At 35.8% G+C, this 20,961-nt stretch overlaps 1 protein-coding gene across 4 annotated transcripts in view; it reads right to left on the minus strand.

The window, feature by feature from the left end:
• Positions 1 to 915: 915 nt before the first annotated feature.
• Positions 916 to 20,961, minus strand: part of ZDHHC14 (zinc finger DHHC-type palmitoyltransferase 14) — a 94,224-nt gene continuing 74,178 nt past the window's right edge. For 2 of the 4 annotated variants that reach the window (XM_057364857.1, XM_057364858.1), the window contains exons 5-9: positions 19,416 to 19,464; positions 14,791 to 14,893; positions 12,975 to 13,084; positions 10,319 to 10,421; positions 916 to 2,233 (exon numbers count right to left, since the gene is read on the minus strand). In XM_057364857.1, coding sequence (XP_057220840.1) covers positions 1,832 to 2,233; positions 10,319 to 10,421; positions 12,975 to 13,084; positions 14,791 to 14,893; positions 19,416 to 19,464 — 767 coding nt within the window. In that variant the 3' untranslated portion in view covers positions 916 to 1,831. The remainder of the gene's footprint in view (positions 2,234 to 10,318; positions 10,422 to 12,974; positions 13,085 to 14,790; positions 14,894 to 19,415; positions 19,465 to 20,961) is intronic. The other 2 variants (XM_057364860.1, XM_057364861.1) reach the window with 1 other exon arrangement.

Below are 20,961 nucleotides of genomic sequence, written 5' to 3' on the forward strand. Positions count from 1 at the left end.
GACCCATKATGGCACTTAAAGACAGAAAGCATTGGTATGYTCTAYACACAGAAYTRGGTCCAAGCTAACATCATCAATTMTAGAAACWGACTGCTTATGSAATCTTACAGGRGTAGGGGTTTTTTAAGGATCTTGTYTGAATCTTCAATAGCATRGGTGACTRATTTTCTGCAGGCTGATTATTCTCAATTTCAACAACAAAAATTAAAAGAAAAAAGATTTTTAGCTTGGAGTCAGTGAATGACCATGGTCAACAGTAGAGAACCGTTACATTTCTTAACTGGTGAAGAATACTTTCATGCCATTAAACATCAGATAAAGCACATTCTGCACTTAAGTTTGTCCTAGGAAAAGAAAAATCCAGGTTCCACATCCTGAAAAGCAGGGAAATACAGTATTAAAGCTATTACACTTTTCCAGCTTAACTAAGGTTCTCTTTGGCTGTCACAAAAAATATTTATAAAATTCTCTTTAACCTTTTAGTTGTGCTTTACTTAAACAAACAGACAGAAGAATTCTATGAAATCAAGATTTCCATTTAAAATACCAAAGAACAAATACAAATGAAGAATGATGGCTGGGAAACAGCTACAGACTATTAATCATTTAAGATTACTTCACTAACCCCTGTCTTTGTCCCTCACCCTTCAGTCTTCTCCTTCACCTTGAGTCTTATGTCCCTCACCCTTCAGCCATAGGATAAGGAACACTGAATTACAGCGCAAGCAGAGGTTAATTCTACTGTTTCCAAATAAAGACCTCCTATGGGAACAATTTACACATCTCAAACAAAGCCATAAGAACTGGTGAAGCAATCCTAATTGTAACTAGCTATTTCTCCATAGCTCTAGTTTCATCATGTGCACATACTCCAGTAAAATCTTTACAAATTTTTTTACTCCAGTAAAATCAACAGGCCATGATTTCCCCCCCTTTTCCCATGAAAACTGTGCAAGGATAACTGTACACATGTCCACGAAATAGAGGATGTCATTTTATTGGAGGTCCACAGGTAATTGTATCACATTAGGGAGTGGAAGAATCTTGTGGTATGGCACAACACAATACCTCACTTAAACACTTAAACAGAAGGTTAAATGATATGCAATATGATCAAATCAGTAATTCATCATCTTCTAGGCACCACTGATTAATTTAAAATAAAATTTAATAAATTGAAAAAATATAGTCCATTAATTTGTTTGTTGTACTGTCTTTAAAGGAAACAGCACTTTCAAAGTCACAAATAAAAAAGCAGCACTTTCTTTTAATACCAACACCACTGTAACACATACTGTAGCGTGGCATGCAAATCCACATCTGCAGTCTTTTTTTTTTTTTGTTTTGTTTTGTATTAACAAATGGAATGGTAATTTTCTATCTCAAATATTGGTAGCATAACAWGTAAGTGCAGATCATTCTGGCCACAGGTGTGTTAAGCCGTAACAAGTGTGTATTACAAGAGCATAGAACACAGAGCATGACACTTACATCCAAGAATCTCTCTTTTGTACTGTACATGGTGTTTGTTACAGGCTGTCTTCCAACTCGTTGTACCCAAGCTTCAGGAAACAAGATTATTGACCTTTTCTGGTTTTATTTWAAAATAAAATGCAGTCACCATCAAAGCACAACCATTAACAACCWGGTCAAAAAAATGCCATAGCTCCACTGAAAAAAAAAATCCTTGTCTTTTTAGTAGACTCCATTATGCAATAAAGTTTCCATTACAGSCATGTTACGAAGCCTTACACTGGTACTGCAGCGTCATTCCCGTTAAGTATGGATTTGTATAGACACCAGGAAATGGTGTGATGTTCAAAAAAGCTGTTCAAACTGAGCTAAGCTTCACGAGACCACGCACTGAGTCTTCATGCAATGAGTCCTGGCTGGCTAGACTCAGGACGTGCATTGTATGGCTGTGTGTAATAGGACTTCCRCTTGGCAGCATCCCAGGGGGTGATGGAGCTTCTTCAGGAGTGAGAAACTGATGGCCTTCGTGCTCCTCTTTTAATGGTATGATGTCAGTCAAACCTGAATCTGATGTGAGATTTGGCATAGAAGATGGTGGTGTTGGTTGCCCTAGAGTTAGAGTTGCACAAGGCCCACTGAGAGAAGTCTTTCCTGGTAAAGGGAGCTCTTCGCTAGTTATGCTCGGCTCACTCTGTAGGAGGGGGGTGGCAGCAGCCTGCAAAACGAATTTAGTGCTCTGAATGCACTGATCTTGGTCACACTGTAGAATGGAAGGGTGTCAAAATCATATAAGGCAAACAAAACAGAGAAAAAAAAAGGAAGAATATGGATAAAAAGGTATGGAAAAGAATGGGATGTGAAGAGAAAAAAAGAAAGACATTAGTATCATTCCATGGTTAGCCACCCAAAAATCCCATTGCATGCTGCCCAGGAAAAAAAAAAGGCATGCATAACTGAGCCAATGCTTTGGATTATTATCAAAGTAAAACATTATACACATTTACAGTGTTCATTTAAAGGTTCTTTAAGTTAAAAAACACTAGGCGATTGTCTTCTTTTAACTGGTCTTCACATGTATGAATTCAACTATCAAAGAAGTTCTCCAGAACAAGAATTCCTTTGACAGAKATGATCTATATTTTAAAGATACAGTTAATAATAAAACCTCTATGAGTAAAAATTTTGTCCCCTCACAATTTAATACATTATATATATATATATTCTAGAAAATATCATACACTATACTCCACACTCTAGAGGATATGTAGAAATCAGRCAGCACTGCAGATGCACTGAGATCAACTTTAATGATTTTTGGGCTGTTTCGTGATTAATCCTGACAAAGTGAAGAACYAAGGCACAAAACAAGTTTTCTGGCAAGCACTGTCTTAAGAACAAGCCAAATTCAGTATCATATAAATCCAATTAAGCTCAGTGAATGTTACAAGAAATGCTTTTTTTTGGCTCTACACCATTCCTAAGAATTGTTCACAGGAAATAACCACTCAGTCCTTGAGMTGACAAGTATGTGTTTCAATAATGTCCACCTAGCTAAGTGGGTAATATACCTACTGCCAAATTAAGTTTCTTTAACGTGAATTGGCATGATTTTTGAGAGCTTCTAAGAAAAAAAAAAGCTTAATTCATAGTCTGCTCAGTTGTAACACACCAATTTCTGGAAATCTTATTAGATTCATTTGTACTGTTAGATTAGATTCATAGTACTGTTCTGCTGGGTAAGAAAAACACTACAATCAGTGAATACAACTACAAATGCAATGAAGGACATTTGGAGGCAGGCAAGCAGAATAAAAGATATATCCAGAGGTAAGACATGCTTATTCACTATKGTTATCTCAAGTATTGTTAAAGCARTATGTTCTRCTTTATGACTGACATCTTAGATTTATATCAARTTATTACATATTACAAATCCAACAGCTGTTCAGAGATTCCTGATCATAACCACTGTTACTAACATTACAGGAATTCCCCAAAATRCCCATTTGACTGTAATAAGCCACTGTGACATGCCCTCTCAAAACTCATAGAAGACTTCTGCCTCCTTTAGTGCATGATGAGAATCATGACTAACAATACTTCCTGTGATATTTACAGGTTCTCCAATTTCACCACTGACTAGTGTAATGATGGATGCACACACCTTACATTCAGCAAGTGTGCAAGCAGACTACTYGGTCATAATAGATAGGCAGAGTTTAAAACATGTCTCAGTGGTTTAGGACTCCCAGACCATTTATTTTTTGACAGGCAGAAGTTCCATCCTTACTCAGTTATGTATTTCCAAGACTTCTGCTTTCAGAAAGATAAACAGACTGATCTCCTGTTACACAAATTGAGYTCCTATAAATTGCAAGAAATTTTCCCCCCACAAAACGAAGAAAAGCCCCAGCCAAATGATTGAAGTGGCTCCCCATCATTTCAGAGGCATTACTCACAGGCTTAAAGCCATAACCTTGCTTAAGTACCTTACTAAGAAGAAAACTGTCAGCATCTTTTAAAGCCAAGCTTTCAATTAGTAATTCAGTGTGAATAACTCATTTAATAATCTGTTATTCACGCCTGATTAKTTCAATTAAAACTTCAACCAGCCTTACTATGCAGATGTTAAAAATATTTTAACTGAATTTTCAAACTTCAAAAAGACCAAAAAAACCTATTTTCTCTGAATGGCACTAGCCAAAGAACAAGTTAAATAAAAAAGGAATGCCTATAACCACTGGGGTACACTGAAAACAAACGTTAGCAGCTGACTTATTGCTTTAGTGAGCTTTCAGCTCTGATCTTCAAAAGGAAATAATTAATGTGTTCCAGSCAATACAAGTACACAGCTTTATATAGGCTGAAGGCAATTTACTTGAACTCATTGTATAGTCTGAATTAATTTTCCTCCTACAGAACTCTACTGCATTTCAATTAAAACAATATCGAAAAAATAAAGTAGCCTCATAAAACTCCATTAAATAGTGTTATAAGCTTCTTCAGGTGCTGTATATCTTTTCTTCATTTTCCATGCACTTTTCACTTCCCTAAAGCCTCTCCTTTCATTTAGGTAAATTTCAGGCTTTCTGTTTCTCATCTGTTTAACAGCAATCAACACTACATCTTTAGGAAAATAGAGGCTGTAAAAAAAGCGAATTAGTGCAGRGTCTAAGCCAGAAAGTGTATTCTATGAGGCTCTCAAAAACATCAGATAAAAACAACACAATACGCAGGTAGACTATTCTTGAGTCCATCAGCCAACACAAAACTAGGAAATCAGAGCTGTTCATAGGGTTAGCGTGGTGGTTTTTCCTTGATTCCATTATTTCACTCTTGACTGCATGAAATTTCAGGCAGGAAATCTTAGCTGCTACTAATCACATGAATTATCCAACMTGAGAATTTCAAATGAAACAAAAAAGCCTATAAATGGAACAAAAGGAAGTTAAGGATTGAAATCTAAATAACTAAAAATCTACTGTAAAAATTATTCCCCCAGTAACTTCTTACTTCAAATCTGTTGATATTATTTTCCACTTAAAATTTCCACTGTTTTAAAGAAACAGCAGATTCTGAAGGTACGTTTARTAAGTTCYACTAGTGCAGAAGTTCAACTAAATATATGCACAGGAATTTTTAGATATCTATTTATTTCCACATAAAAAGGCACAAATTAAAGCAAATTAGACAAAACCTAGAATTCTGTGTTTATTTCACAAATAATAAATACAAACAACTAAAGAAAGATATTTATCTTTTTTTTGAAAAAAATCTGTTTTTTCTAAGCTAAACAGAAAATACATGATAACATCGTTGTACATAGCAATATATTTTTCACATTTCTAAATGTGATTATTTCAAAATAATCAGAATGTTTCACTTTAAATATTAAAAAAAAAACTTTGTTTAAAATTTCCTAAATGCTAGCAACATTCAAGAATTGTTACAGTTCTCAGAAGATAGTGAAAAACAGGTTAAATAGTCTCAGAATCTCTGAATAAAGTACCAACAACAAGAAGTTCAGAGGAGGCTTACAGTGCTGTGAAGTCACAGGAAGGATGCTGAAATACCATATTTTGGACACAATAGATGGGTAAAGATTGGAGGAATGGAGCTGTGTAACTGTTCCCAACAGGTGTCGGATTTCACAACCAAAATCAACGTATTGTGGATATTGTACAACAACTGAGGCACAAAACCCAMCGAGTGAATGGCTCCACTATCAAGTAGTACAGAGCTTGAGGAGTAGATCTATGAAGGGAAACACTTCTGAAGCCCASAGATTTTACTTCAGATTGGACACTTTAGTTTGTTCTTAGGGACTGGAAGTCTGTGAATGCTTAGAGCAACTTSGATGCATTCCAGGGGTGTAAGTTCTAAAATAAATCTAGGTCATGTACTCCAACACTGCTCTGGGATGTGAATAAAAWTGCATGTAACATGCACTACCAAAAGAATTGCTCCTAAAACATATCTCAACCCAAARCAAAATGCTGGAATTGATTTACTTGCATGTGCCCTTAACCCATTTTAACTGTGAAGTAAAATGTGTAAATGAAAAAACCTCTACCAACCTTGACTGTAGTAAYGTTGCCTTGGTAAGAACCCTAAGTTATGTTCTGGGCATCTGGGAAGTGCATCAGTAAAGAAAACACACTTGCAAAACTCCCAGCAAAATGGGGCAGTGGTCCTTGCTGATCCTGTTACTGTCATGATAGAAATATTCCTAATAATGAAAATATGAAAAGCAAAGGCAAGAAGTACACCAGGATGATCAGAGTTAATGTTCCCTGGGTCAGCTGGATCTATTTCCAGATCAATAACAGAAATACTTAAGTGAATGTGGGGGAGAGGACTTTCCTGCACTTATCACTGGTAACAAAYGTTGCTCATGAACTACAGTTCCTACAATTTTCAGTAGTACATATATGTAAGCAAACACTTTAAAGAATTTGCATCCAGGAAAGAAAATTGAGAACTAGAAACAAGGGAATGTGGTACACAAAGAACTAGCATTAAACTGAAGAAGAGATGTTTAGGAATGCAGGAATACAAGCAGATTTTTTAAAAACAAGGAATTAAACAGTCCTGACAGAGAGTCAGATAGAAGCAAAATTTATGACTTTATAAGGCATTGGAGAATTCCTAGAGACATCATAGTAAATATAAACAGAACTAATTCCTCTAAAAAAACTTCATGAAGAGATAGATTCCATGTTTCCTCCAAATGCATTACTAAAGAATAAAACATCCTGTAATGAACCTCAAGAATTAACTCCAACTTTTAAGGCAAAATTAAGTCCTACAGTAGCACAGACCCAAGTAGTGGTAATTGATGGGTTTATGGTAAAGTAAGAAATTTTTTCAGAACCAAAGAAAATAAATTTTAAAATGAAAGAGAAYGAATAAATTAGAGAGAAAATTATTATTTCATAATGGGTGAGATACTGTGCTTCATACAAAAAAAAAACTCTTAAGAATATGAGAAATACTTGGGCAATGAAACTAACGACAAGCTCATAAAAATTAACAGCAATGAAATGCAATAGGGAAAAACTTTGGAAATAACCAGATCTACAGATTATGAGCTCCAAGTGATCATGCTTTTCATGTAGACAAGGATATTAAGAAGTTGGCTAATGAATTTACCAAATTTCAAATTATATWGGAATAGAAATTAAAAACACTGGGAATGCACCAGGAAAATAATTGTATTTGCTTCCAGCCTTCATAGAAGTAAATAYAGCTTCAGCTTTTATTAAAAGAAGGTAGATATGATGGAAAGTACATGAAAAAAACATCTTCCGTAAATCACAGTATGGATCTATCTTGCACTGATTATAGCAACGACTTTGACTTTCTGAGAYTGTGAMAAACTCGGTCACTACCATGAGTATGGTAGATCATGCATGAAATATTCTAAGTCTCAGAGGCAAAATTACCACAAAAGCTGTTAAATACAAAAAGAATGCCCCACAAATGGCATCCTGGATAAGAGATACCACTCTTATCACTCTTACCACTCCAYTGCACTTGAAACCAGTGTCTGGTAACTTCACACGTAGCCTGACATTTATTTGAACTTAATTGCAAAAATGATGCTATGCTGAAAGATTTAGTAAAATAAATTAAAACAATATTATACTAAGTAACCCACAGAGATTTCAGGAGGGACAAGAGATTTGTTGGGTGAGGCACAAGAATTCTATTTAGAAAACCACAAGTCACTGAGTCCTCTAAGGAGCTGCTGAGGGAGCTGGGTTGTTTAGCCTGAAGAAGAGAAGGTTTAGGGGAGATCTTATCACTCTCTACTGCTCCCTGAAAGGAGGTTTTAGCCAGGTGAGGGTTGGTCTCTTCCCCCAAGCAAGCAGCAAAGGGACATGAGGACACAGTCTTAAGCTGCGCCAGSGGAAGTTTARATTGGGAAGAAGTTCTTCACAGMAGGGGTGATTCTACACTGGAATGGAYAGCCCAGGTAGGTGGCGTCACTGTCCCGAGATGTGTYTGAGAAAAGACTGGATGTGGCACTTAGTGCCATGGTCTAGTTGACATGGTGGTGTTAGGTCATAGGYTGRACTCRATCTCAAAGGTCTTTTTCAACCTAGCTGATTCTGTAAAAGATCTGAGGGAAGGCAAAGAAAAAGGGAAAGAAAAAGAGAAGACAAGTGTGAGAGAATATGCTCAGTAACATTTTTATTTTATATCAACGGTGAGGAGAGACATTTTAGCACACTTTGTRGATTAAGCAGTGTAACATCTAGACATAAAGACTTGATGTAATGCATTCTGGAATAAAATTGACAGAGACATATCACAAAGGTGTACTGAAGCATACTTTAGACTGCTAATAATTTATTTCTTGTAACTAAAAGCATTAAGCTTGCTAAAATCGTAGAAATATCTCTGATGATGTATTAATGGCTAAACCTCTGCCATTTGAAAATTACTATGGTCTATAGCTATGATCTACACATGCTCCTTTAAGTCAAGGAATTTCACTTTGTCTGTCCATATCTAAAACTGTAATGATAAAGGCTGCAGTATCAGATACATCCCCTTCAATGGGGAAACGAAAATAGTATTCGAGAGACTGGTAAACTAAGCAGGTCTTTAACGGCTTGCAAAAAAACTCAAGGGAGAAATTTTACTGCTGATAGCTAGTGGCCACTAGAAACCAATGGTCTTGGACACAGACCAAGAGAAAAGAGGCCCTGAGAAAAAATGGCATTACAGTCTTAAAAGGTATTCCTCCAAACCAAACAAGACATGTATCATTTTTCAAGCTTCTTCTAAGAGGGCATTTCCAGGAGTGAAACCTGCACATCTCCAAGTGACTCTGGTAACTGCTAAAGAAACCAGCCTTTTCCCAGCTCATGTGGTGTGGTGTTCTAGGATGTAAGCAGAAATCTTTTCAAAATTTGTGTTATTAGAGGTATTCCACTCTAAAATCATAACAGCTACCTGTTTGACTTWAAGTAATACCRTMACAGAYTTCTCTWCTTCTAGAGRCATATTTAGTCAATTTTYTATGAAACTGACAAAAAGTTTTTCATTAGTATCTAGGAACAATGACAATGTCTAAATTCTAACAACAACAACGTAATTTAATGCTATGGACACATTGTGGGTTTATGATGTTCACAARTAAGAAGCCTTGACAGAGTCAGAAAGTTTGGGCAATCCCTGAAAGACCTCAGCCCATTTSTAATGTTTGCCTTTTCTTGCCTTTTTTTTTTTAACCCCTTTTCTCTCTTCAGACTTATAGTATTTTGAGTAAAATTTGCATAGAGCATTACCTTGTTCTGCTCAAATACACCTCAGAAAATTCAGACTTAATACCGTGTCTCTAATACATTTTCTGATTAAGRAGACTAACAAATCTATTTAATCCTCAAAACATTAAGTAAAACCATCTTAGGAACTAGATAAAAATTCTTATACGGGTTTATCAGTGACACTAAAACTAATCTGTYTGGGAAGAGTGAATCTTTTCTTCTTTTCAAAAGAAAGGCTGAATTATGTCAGAAGGCTTCATGGCTTCCTCTTTTTTGGCAGAGGGAGGGTGTCCGTATCTCATGACTTCTTTGATAAAGTTTTAGAACCCACATACTTTAAGGATATGTGGACAACAATTCAGGAATAGGCACATATGCAAGATGGTTGCAAGATCTTCAGAAAAAGATCTCTTTCCAGTTATTCTCTTCTTGTTAGCACTGGAAATCCTATCTTCCACTATGATAGCCAATGCTACTAGCAAAAAAACCAAAGTAAATACTATTGGCACAGTTTCAAAGATGTTTACAAAGCTTTTGTTGTAACAATCCAGTTGACATTTTTTGTTCAAGTTCAGTGTCCTCCTGCTCTTTCTTCAAAATAATTCTCCCCTAGAAACTCCTCTTTGTTCATCTCTGGTTTTTAAAATACATTATGCAAAACTGCAGTGTACAAGCAAAGAAGGAAATAGAATATGAAGAAAGTGCCACACAAAATAACAATTAGCTGGAAAATGACGAGCCAGAGCAAGTCCATGATACTTGAATATTCCAGTTCAAAACACAATAGGTGTCAACAGTAAAAGTCAAAATGCCAGTATATTCAGTAAATCAATACTGTAGAAAAGCCTCTTTTCTTTAGAATCCATGAGCAATAACTATTACACTGTGTGAAACGTACATTAAAAAGAGCCTTGGATTTGTTTTTTTTTCTTTACTGTTATTAAAGAACTCATTCCACCCAGTGTGTCGCTGTATCCAGTTAGTTATTACTTGATTAGTTCACATGAAAGTGAGAAGAAAAACATTCACAGGAATCTTGATGAACAACACTATGGGATGATTCCTACCATGTTGCTCTGAGATTGTGTGGCCCCATACATGGTAATGCCATTTGATGGTCCTGCTAATTGCGGTGTGTCTGGCTGTATAAATCCTCTTCTGTCAATTAAGCTACAGAATAATCACAATAAGAGAAAAGTGTTAGAGACATTGCTGATCAGTAACTATCTCTTCTCAATAMAAAGAAAAAAAAAMCATCTATCATACAACAKATGTTCCTACCTTACCAATACCTTCTAATGTCCCTYTAGTCAACTTAAGTGCTAGACTTTATTTTCTACTCAGCAGTAAGGTGCTTGTTCCTTGTGGTACTGCCTCTCATGTAACCATATGTTCCGCTACTTTTTTGATTTTTATCAATGACCATAGACTTAGAAGCTCACCAGCAAATGCCACTAAACCAAAGAATTTCAAACCACAGGTGAAAAAACAAATTACAAAACTCATTAACGCACTTTGATTCAGTATCTCTTTTAAAGGTCCTTGTTTTTTACCAGCTTTCACATGTAAATTGAAACTACATCACAAAATTTAGCAAGAATGAAGGAAAGTTCATCTTTCTTTCTRAAAGACAACTTAACTTGCCAGGTGTTTCACAACAGCTACTTAACACTGCTTAGTGTTCCAATGTGCTTACTGAAGTGATGCATTAAATAAAATTTCTTATTTCTAAGAAAATGCTTTGTTTTTTTTAAAACAAACACTTTGTAATTTTGAAGAAATTGAAGAATTTTTTAAGAAATTACTAAAAGCAATTAAAAATCTACATAAGATTATAAAAAATTTAAACAGAACGAAATAATCCAACCTAGTTAAAGATGAAAGATGCTTAAAGAAGTGATTTGTTTTATCAGAATATTGGTTAGACCTATGCTGACARCCGTGGATCAAACTAAGATTTGACAGTAACTGTTGAGGGCATGTAAAATACAATCTGAACTTGCTGGCATAGATTTAAAAATAATAAATTATCTTCAAAAGAACTGAGAAAAGTTTTGATTATTTACAGATCTTCTCATCATCRGCATTCCAGTCCCAAAGGCACTTGAATATTTTGAACTTTAAGCTAAAATTGCTGGTAAGCCACTTCTCCAGCATTTAATGAAAAAAAAAAATTGAGTGTCTTGGGACACAGCTGAGATTAAAAGAAGCAAGGTTATAATTTATATGTTACAGTCAGTAAATCTTTCTCCTTGATCACAAAATACCTTCGTGTAGAACCTCTCTATATATATGTAAATGTCTAAATAAGTAATGTTGCTCCATGGAATTTAGGAAAAAAAGTAGAACTCTGCTGAAACACAGGAGCCAATGCCAGTATGGTCCAGTTGTGTGCTTGCTACTTTTATCAGCCTAATATTCTATTTCACATACTGAGAAACATGATGTAATCTTAACAAAGATTTCCATTTGAAGTTAAAAGAATTGGAGGTGTGTCCTTGAGCGTTTATGTCACATACATTTATCGAAAGCAAAATGGCAGAATTAAAAAGTTGGATTCAGACAACATCCATACATGCAGGAAGCAGAGAGAGGGCTCTTCACTCTCATCAGTGGTAACCCAGTGTGAGAGAATCTCTATTCTGTTGTTTCCTCTTTAGGAGAAGATGTCAGTCTCTCCTGGTTTTGTTGAAYTTTGACTGCTCATAGAACCATATCTGATATCCCTGACAGCAAAGCCAGAAATCCCACTCCAATTAAACACCTGAGCCACTGGTTCATAAARTAATTTACTTTCTTTCTTGATTGTTCAGATCCATAACTATGCATTTCCAAGCAAAGCAAAACATACCAACCAATGAGGAAGCCACAAAAGTATCTACAAGTTGTCTGCCTCTCTCTGCAGTGMAACTGGGCCTCTACTGTATATGCAGTACATGAACTGTCTAATCACTGAGCACTGGACTATGAAAAGAATTAAGTCTTTACAGCCACCAGTTTTATTTCTCCAGTCTCAGCTCTGTACAACATTTTCTTYGAGCTGAACAAGTATCTCCAACTTTTAATACACAAATATTTTAGAATTCAAAAGTGAAAACGTATTCAGCCAAACTTAATGTATTATGCACTCTTTGGAATTGCTTTGATGTAAGACCATCAAAATCAGCTTTATGTATATATGTTAAAAGTATTAAATTAAAAAAWAAATACTGTCCATTTAAATAAAACATTTCAGAGTGAAAATACAAAAATGAACAATTATGAAGCTAATTGTAGATTCAAATTTCCTAAACTCTCCTCAACTCATGTCACATTTGTTAGATACGTAAGAGTTTCATAGACTTCCAGGTTGCCCTTCATACAACAGCTAACTAAAGAAGAAATCTTACTGCTATAAGCAGTACTTATACTACTTACTGCTTACTGAAGAAATCTTTTACTGCTATAAGCTATTAACTGCAGCAGCAAAAGTTCAGACAACAAATAAACAAGCTTATTTTCATTTCAGATGTAATTTTACAGATTTTGATCACTAACTTAGTTTAACCACAATTTACCAACTTATCACTTTAACACTAAAGAAAAGCTTAATTAAAGCTTATGATAGGACACTAATCCAAAACTTTCATTTTGTTGAGTAAACTCAAAAAATCAGAAAGAGTAATTTTTTCACCAACAATCACATGACTTCATTCACGCTCACAATACTTTTGATACTCTTACCTTGGAGAGAGGGGCCCACAGAGTGCAGCACAGCAATTAGTAAAGATGTTGCCRTAACTGTAGGGATTATAGTTTTCTTTACCTCTTTTATTTGACCATGATCCTTTAATCTGAAGAGATATGAACAATATGCATCACATATGATACAATACAGAAAATGGCTGAGACAAAYATGCTACTTGCAGAAGAGACCACAGAAAACTCATAATGACACTTTCCAAACAACTTAAGAGCTTTGGGCTGTTCAGAAAGCTGGACCTTTTAAATAAGCACATGCTTTACCTCCACAGATGTAGACAGCCCACAATCTCAAGGGATCAATATACTCAAAGCAGGAATTTCAACATCTAAACATAATGGTCTAAGTTCAATTTTACAAACATTATAGCATGTTTTACAGAAAAGGCTCAATTGCAACGTAATATTAAAGCCTGCAATGGAGCACTTCTTTTCCATACTCTTGGGTAAGTTTTCAAGCTGTGCAATATCACACAACATTATCTTCCTTAAAGTTCACAAATGGTTCTAAAATATTGTAAAGCAAATGCAGCCACTGCTCTCTTTTACTGCATATTACATTCTCCCTTAGCTACTCTGCTTTCCTTTTGTGAGATTCTTGAGAGCCTGAGTAAAATGTCTTGCKGTATTCAATTGGGAATTTATGTTTTAAATTAAATTACTGAACAGTTTACTTGATATTCAGACATGTTCCACTGCTGCAGTTCCCTGCTATCTATCTTTCAACAGTCCAAAAGAGACATTTATTTGAGCAAAGTGGGTGKAAGTACACTAAGTCCATCTAGACAGATAATTTTGGCAGAAAACTAATAACCAAGRAATAAGAGCATGTCATCTGTCTTATTAACAAGGCAGATTTCTTCCAAGTCAGGCTACCTGCTGTGACACTTGATGCTTAGGCACAATTCATTTTGATCCTGCTTGGGAAGTGTTTTTCTGGTTGATTGATATTTACTGTAAAATTTATAATTTTAGCTGTGACCTTAATAACAAAACATATTTGACAATGCTAAAGACGCTTCTTTTGTATCTGCCAGATAKCTATGAAAAAGGTACAATAGGAAATTACAATAAAATAATTTAAAGCTTGCAGTATTTTGTTAGATCACTTATTAATTTCCAAAAGCTTTCTATACCATTAGCTCCCTAGCTAATTTTATTTTCTCCTTTCATTCATTTTACATTTCTCCTTTTAGTTAGGGAAGGACACATGAAGACTCCACACACAGTTAAGCATAATTCCACAGCAATTATACTGATCCTATRTGCAAAACAGACAACTGCAAAAATGAGGAAGTTGCCCTTTAAATTAATGATATACTTCTTGCCAGAGCTTTTGGACCTCTGAATAGCAAAAAAGTTTCAGAGGTAAGACAAAATCAAGGATGAAAATTTTGTCTGGAGAATCCAAAACACTTTTCAAGTTTGGCAGTAAGCAACTTTTGAGTCAAAGAATATTTACGACTCCTAGTGGAAAGGAGATAATGAAAAGTATTTATTAATTTCCTACAGTATAAAATATACTTGTCTCCTCTCTCCTGTATTTTCCTATTTCAAGGTAGAGATCCCATATGAGTAAACCACAATGGACATACCATGTATATAATGAGCACATCTTCGAGCCTTCAACAAATATAGTCAAGAAGACTTAGTCTGATCTTTTGAATCAAGCATGACCATATTCCTTTCCTTCCATCTTACTGAAGTATTCACAAAATAATGCAGTTAAGTCTGACTTGAGAAAACCCTCCTCATTACTATTTAAAAATACATATGTAGAAATATACTACAAACTTACATCTTCATTTGTTGTTTGATTGGAGCTGATCAAATATGTATGAAAACCTGAGAGGCCAACAATGGACCATACTGAGAAAAAACACACCACTGCTTCCAGCACAGTAATTGAAAGTCAAGGAAAGATATGCAAATAGAAAAAAAAACCCAATAGCAATTACTTAAAATCACAAAATTCAGGGTAGTCCACAAGTCCTTTGAGATCTCTGGGGTATTTTAAAGGGGTCAGTTAAAAATAAGCTCAAAAGCAAACCTACTGTCAGTAGGCTTTATTGTACGGAYCACTGAACAGCATCTACACCAGCAAATATTGAAAGTTTTGCAGATTCAAAAACGCTTGAAACTACGGATGAGTTCTGATCTTACTTGCTGGAATTCTAATTTTCATATTTATCTTGTAGAAGTCATCACACTTTTATTCAGACAGGTCAATTGATAARTAACAGTAAATAACAGTTCTGGTGRGGTGAGGGTAARATCAAACACAAGAAAGGTAACCCAAASCTAGCTGAATGCCAAAAACTGAACAGAGATGTTTTTACAGATATTTACTCCACAATGTGAGTCTCAAGGATTAAGAGGTCTATATCCTAGTGCATGTGCACATACATACAGCAACAATGACTGAGTAACTGGATGCCAGTCTTTCATTCTAMATGCCRGACTACTTTCTTCTGTCACTTAGGATGCTTACCAGCATCTTCACTTAACATTAGCATGAAGTGCACTAGTACCAAATAAAATCCACTTGCTCTCTTAAGTCCCTCTATTAACTGGATATATTCTACTTCACAACTGTGGGGGTGCCTGAATGGCCCAGCCTTGGCAAATCACCTGGAAAATAAACTGCTGTTAAGCCTGTAATAGTCAGGTTGGGGTTGAAAACTCAAAATGCAGCAGTTTTGCCCAAAACTTAAAGAGGAAGAATATTAACTCCCAACTCACTGTGGCTATTAAAACACTCCCTGAAGAATTACAAATATATTTTTAACTCAGGCATCAGCCTGAATTAAGCAAATCACAAAAAATGGCAGAAAACTTCTATTCCCACACAAGTGGGAGCAGCAGCAGACAGAACTCGGTTTGGTACAGCCACAAGCAACTCTGCTGGCATCTGCCTAGCCCAGACACAGCATCAGCCCTGTCAAACACGGTCAGGAGTCTGCATCCAGCCAGGAGACTGTCAGTACGGGCTGGGCACCTGAGATACATGGATGGGAGTTCATGGGGTGCTCTCACCTGCCCTTACAGGGAGCACCACAGGGACACGTCCAGCAAGAGCACCTTTACTTCCAAGGGAGCAGCAAAGGTGTGCACAGGCACGGGTTGGTCTACCAGGAGAATCAGTCAGCATTCAACACCACATACTTACTACAGTTTATATAATTCCTTTAAATCTAAAGGAGTCATCGTCTCAGAAATAACACAATGAAGTTGCTTCTAAACTTTATATAATCAAGCATAAAGAGGAACTTTCCAAACTTTCTACAGAAGGCTTCCTTCTATAGCTTTTAATTATTTATCTACACGAAATAGCCATGAACTCAGAACATATCTGCTTTGAGGATTTCTATTTTCTACAACACTTCAATAATTTTGGGTGGTTTTTTTCTTTAAATGGAAAACGAATCAACAGAAGAAAAGGCTTTCATTCCTAGAAAAATAAATAAAATTCCTAACTAGGAACAAGATGAGAAAAGAATAGGATAAAAATAATCTGTATATTAACCATATCAACCTTTAGTGAAGTCAGTTTCCAAGACAACGTCAACTCAAAATTTTCCAGAACAAGGACACAGCCTTAAAACACAGAAAAACACCCTTATCACGGAATATYGCTATCTCTTCTATCAATAGAAAAGAAATATGATAGTTCCTCACCATAACACTGAAACACAAACTGGAAAAGGCATGGATGGACATAAATATTTGCAATAAAAAAAATCCTAACATTAGTTGAAATTGAAAGGTTTTGTATTTTATTTCATTAGGGGTTGCTCACCCCTAATGAATTGGGAGATACCTGAAGTGTCTGTGTAATTTTCCCTAGAACCTATTTCAGAGTGGTTTAAAGCCASAAAAGGGCCATTCTGAGCAAATCTGCTCCAAAAGCAGTGGAATGACCAAGGCGCACTGCTGAGCAGCACATTCACTACTCTGCCTCTCATCTCCTCAGGCTGCRTGAAGTCAAACCAACACAAGACAGGAATTCTGACTCAGCTGACTGTGCAACAGCCACAGCTAAAGTGAGGAGTACGAGGGAGGATGGATAAGGAAGAAGACTGTTGGCAGAAGACAGAGGGTTCTGAAYTGCATAAAAGAAGGAAACAGCCCAAAACATCATGTATGATACAAACTCGGCTTTGAGAGTAGAAATAGCAAGGAAGGTTGCAGATGAATTGCACTGTTGGGTAGAATCTACACACCAGGAGGAAGATTCACCAGGTCAGAAATAAAGAACCGTAGAGGGAAAAGGGATCCCTGCAACCTGAACATATCACTAAATGCCTGTTCCTCACCACAGTCACACTCAAAAGGGTACTGAAAAGTGAGTTTCTCCCTCCACACATTAATTCTTAATGAAAAATAAAGGGCATTTCTTTCAGTTCAAGACTTCTTTCAGTCTCCCACAGGAAGGGACATTTTTTAGTTCCCCATACCATGATCCAAAAAGAACTTGAGAACAGCAGGGGTAGTTTAYATTAAATTAAGAAGAATCCATTAATTCAATCTGAGCCCATTAATTAAAAAATAAATGCAAAAAAYCAATATATTCTCAACAAAGTATAACCTTCTAGTATATTACCTTACTAGTATAATTTAGTCTAATTTTCCCTTGGTATCTCACACAGGGCTGTCAGCAAGATTGAAATGACAATGCTCTCTGTGCCTGAATTGACTGGCTCCAAAGCAGCATTCCCAATACTATTTGGACAATTAAATTTTTTATTGTTATTTATTGTAACCAAGCTCTTAAATTGCCCAACATATCACTATCAAGTCAGGCATTTCTGCAAGATGTGCCACTGAGCCTTTTAAAGCAGCACATCTCTGAGCACAATTTATGAATTATCTATCCTGTACAAAAATCCTCAAATGCATAARCAATTACCTTTTGATTTAAGGATAACTGAAATCTTTTTTCAGTTTGAAAATACTTTGAAAGAATTATCTTTTGTAAGAACTGATTGCAATTGTTTTACTTGGAAGCTATTGTTGTGCTATTTAGAACAGTTTGTTTGCACTTTTAAAAATTATTTGTACAAAAAATCTGAACATGACTTTGTTTAAAAAGGAAGTTTACAGCTCAGTGATTCTGATCTGATSAATCCAAGCACACAAAAAAAAGTATCTGCAGAATTTGACACTTGAGAAAATTATCTCAATAATTTTCACCTCTCAAAAGAGGTCTCTATGCACAACTATGAACGACAGTTTTTCTTCTTRCCCTTGTGTAGAAAAGCAAAGGCACAATGGACAAATGGGAAAGAACTCTTTTTACAGTGTCTCTGTGAGAGGTGAAAACTATTCAGACAGRCACCATTCAAAACATACACATAAGGAAGCTTACAGTGTGTACAGAAACTTCAGAGTTTTGTAACCAGTTGTTTTCTCAGCTTCCCATTTTTCAATTATCTTAGCTGCTTTCCTTTCTCAYGGAGGAGAAAATATACAGAACGCTCACATGAAGTGATAAAAAGTACATGGATTTACAGAATAGAACCACAGGATGGCTTGGGTTGGAYGGGACTTTACAGGAACTTAATACARTTCTGACCCCTCTACCATGGGCARGGACAACTTCCACTAGACCAGGCTGCTCAGAGCCCCATTCAGTCTGGCTSTGAACACTTCATGGGGCATCAACCAAATCTCTGGGTAAYCTGTTCACGTGTCTCACCACCCTCTTTGCAGAATCTTTGTCGCGGCCAGTCTGTACCTGTTCTCTTTCAGCTTAAAACCATTGTCTTTTGCTCTGTCACTACAAGCCCTGTTAAGAATTCTGTTTTTCTTATGAGCCCTCTTTATATACTGRCAGACCACAATGAAATCKCCCTRGAGTCTCATCTTCTCCAGKCTGAACAACAASAGTAGTCCCTGTGTATGCAAGTTGCATGCTACTATGTAACTTAACACAAGCTGGTATTTAAAAATTACTTCTCTAAAAACGTAAGAATAGTTTAAGGAGTTGAATTCTTCAAGGCCAGCATGTGGTTTCTGTTGTTTCAAAAGCTACTTTTTCCATTCTGAAAAAAATCAGCCATTTTGGATACTTTTGGTTGTAAAAGCAGAACAGTTCTTGAATACTTTTACTGAAACAACAGCATGGGTATAGTGTAAAATGTATTTGTGAATTCCATCAWAAAATACGAAGCATATTTCATGGACGTGGTCACTACAGATCTTTGTCAAGAGTATTGCTCTGCAAAACATGAAGAATAAAACCCATTCCAGGCTACCTTTCCTACCTCCAACATGTGGCAAGAAATCCTATTATGCAGGAAGTGACGAAATCATTAACTGATAAAGTCTAAAAGCAGACATTCAGCAATAGCAAAAAAACAGCAAAATCACATCTCAGATGTTATTTTGCAACAAAATCTACATGTTTCAGTRAAAGGATATCTTGCAGGACTGTCCTTCAGAGCATTGAGGAACCCTGTTTGTTGAGAACCTGTAGAAATAGAACCCAAAATTACCAGCCAAGCATGAAACTGGATTACAGGCTGTTTTCACTATAATTAAAACAATTAATATGTGAAGATAACCAAATAACCATAGAATAGATTTACTAATATGAATCTGAGAATACRTTGCTCAGCAGCAACAACATCAAAAAAACCTTTGATTAAGTTACCAGGTTTAGCATTTGCAGGATTATTTTCTYAGTCATACCAAATTGATGGACACAGACTTCCCCATGAACAAGATTTCTGATTAACCCTTTTTTTYCAGACCTAATATGGAAACAAAAAATTATAACCTCCTGTTTCAATTTGAAATACTATTTTTCAAAGTAACTTTTTGACTTGGAAAATTTATTMTATAAACAGATTCTCAAATTTCCATCCTTTTTTTTGGAAGCAAAGCTCTCTTGATTATAATTCTGCTCCTACTGCACCTGCACAGAGGATTTTTCTAATAGGTAACTGTTGCCTMTGGGCAAATAAAAGACAATCTACATGTTGAAAAGAGCTCGAAAGAAGCATGATCCCATCAATTAGAAATGCAGAAGCATGCAGAGTACAGAAGCGCTTGAGTTCCATAACTATGAGGTATTAATCAAAAAGGGTGATTTGACAATTTGCTGATTGCAACAAGTGAATTTGTTGTAGAAACTGGCTTAATGTGACATAGCTACAGGCACACAGTTTGAACTTTGTTGTATAACATAAATGATTTAAATGTATCAGGCTGAAAGTTTTCCCCACAGCCAAAATTTTCACTTAGCTGAATTCATCTGAAGATGTGTATGGAGAGAAGAATCTTGTCTTGATAACAATAAAGAAATATATGCATTATTCTCTAGACCTATCTGGTCAATTTTACTGCTTATCATTACAAACAGGAAATTACTTACCTCGTATTTCTGAGCCTTTTCAGACTCTTGTAATTGGTTCTTAGCCTCAAGACACAAGACTCATGGAACTTCTCCTACCTTCTTACTAATTTTAGGATCCTTAATGGCAATGGCAGCAGGTAGGTGTGATTTCTATACCCTATTGCTGGTCACACTCTTCCAAGCAGTTCCCAAAAATCAGAAGGGGAAGGCTGCTCCCTGCAACAAACTGTTGAAATATTGATGCCTCAAACAGAGATGAGTAACTGCAAAGACAGATACTAGTACTGGAAGTGTGTTCAACGTGGTGAGATGGAAGAAAATCTTTTAAGACAATACCTTTAGTAACTGATTTACAAATGAGTTTTATTATCTTCAATAATGTTATGTGCATATATTCTTAAACATAGAAAGAGCTTTAATTTCCAATGTATGCCTTGGAAGGCCACAGGAAACAAGATGTATCTTCTATCTCATCATCACTTAGGCCCACGAAAATTTATAAATGCCGAGTTGCAAGATGTGTTATAAAAATATACAAATTTTAAATATTTGTCTAAATCAAGAGGCATTAAAATAAAATAATTTTCCCAGGAATTATGGAAATACATA

The sequence above is a fragment of the Malurus melanocephalus genome, unplaced genomic scaffold, assembly GCF_030028575.1.
Source record: "Malurus melanocephalus ecotype Western Australia unplaced genomic scaffold, MMel_1.1 scaffold_43, whole genome shotgun sequence".
Lineage (NCBI taxonomy): Eukaryota > Metazoa > Chordata > Aves > Passeriformes > Maluridae > Malurus > Malurus melanocephalus.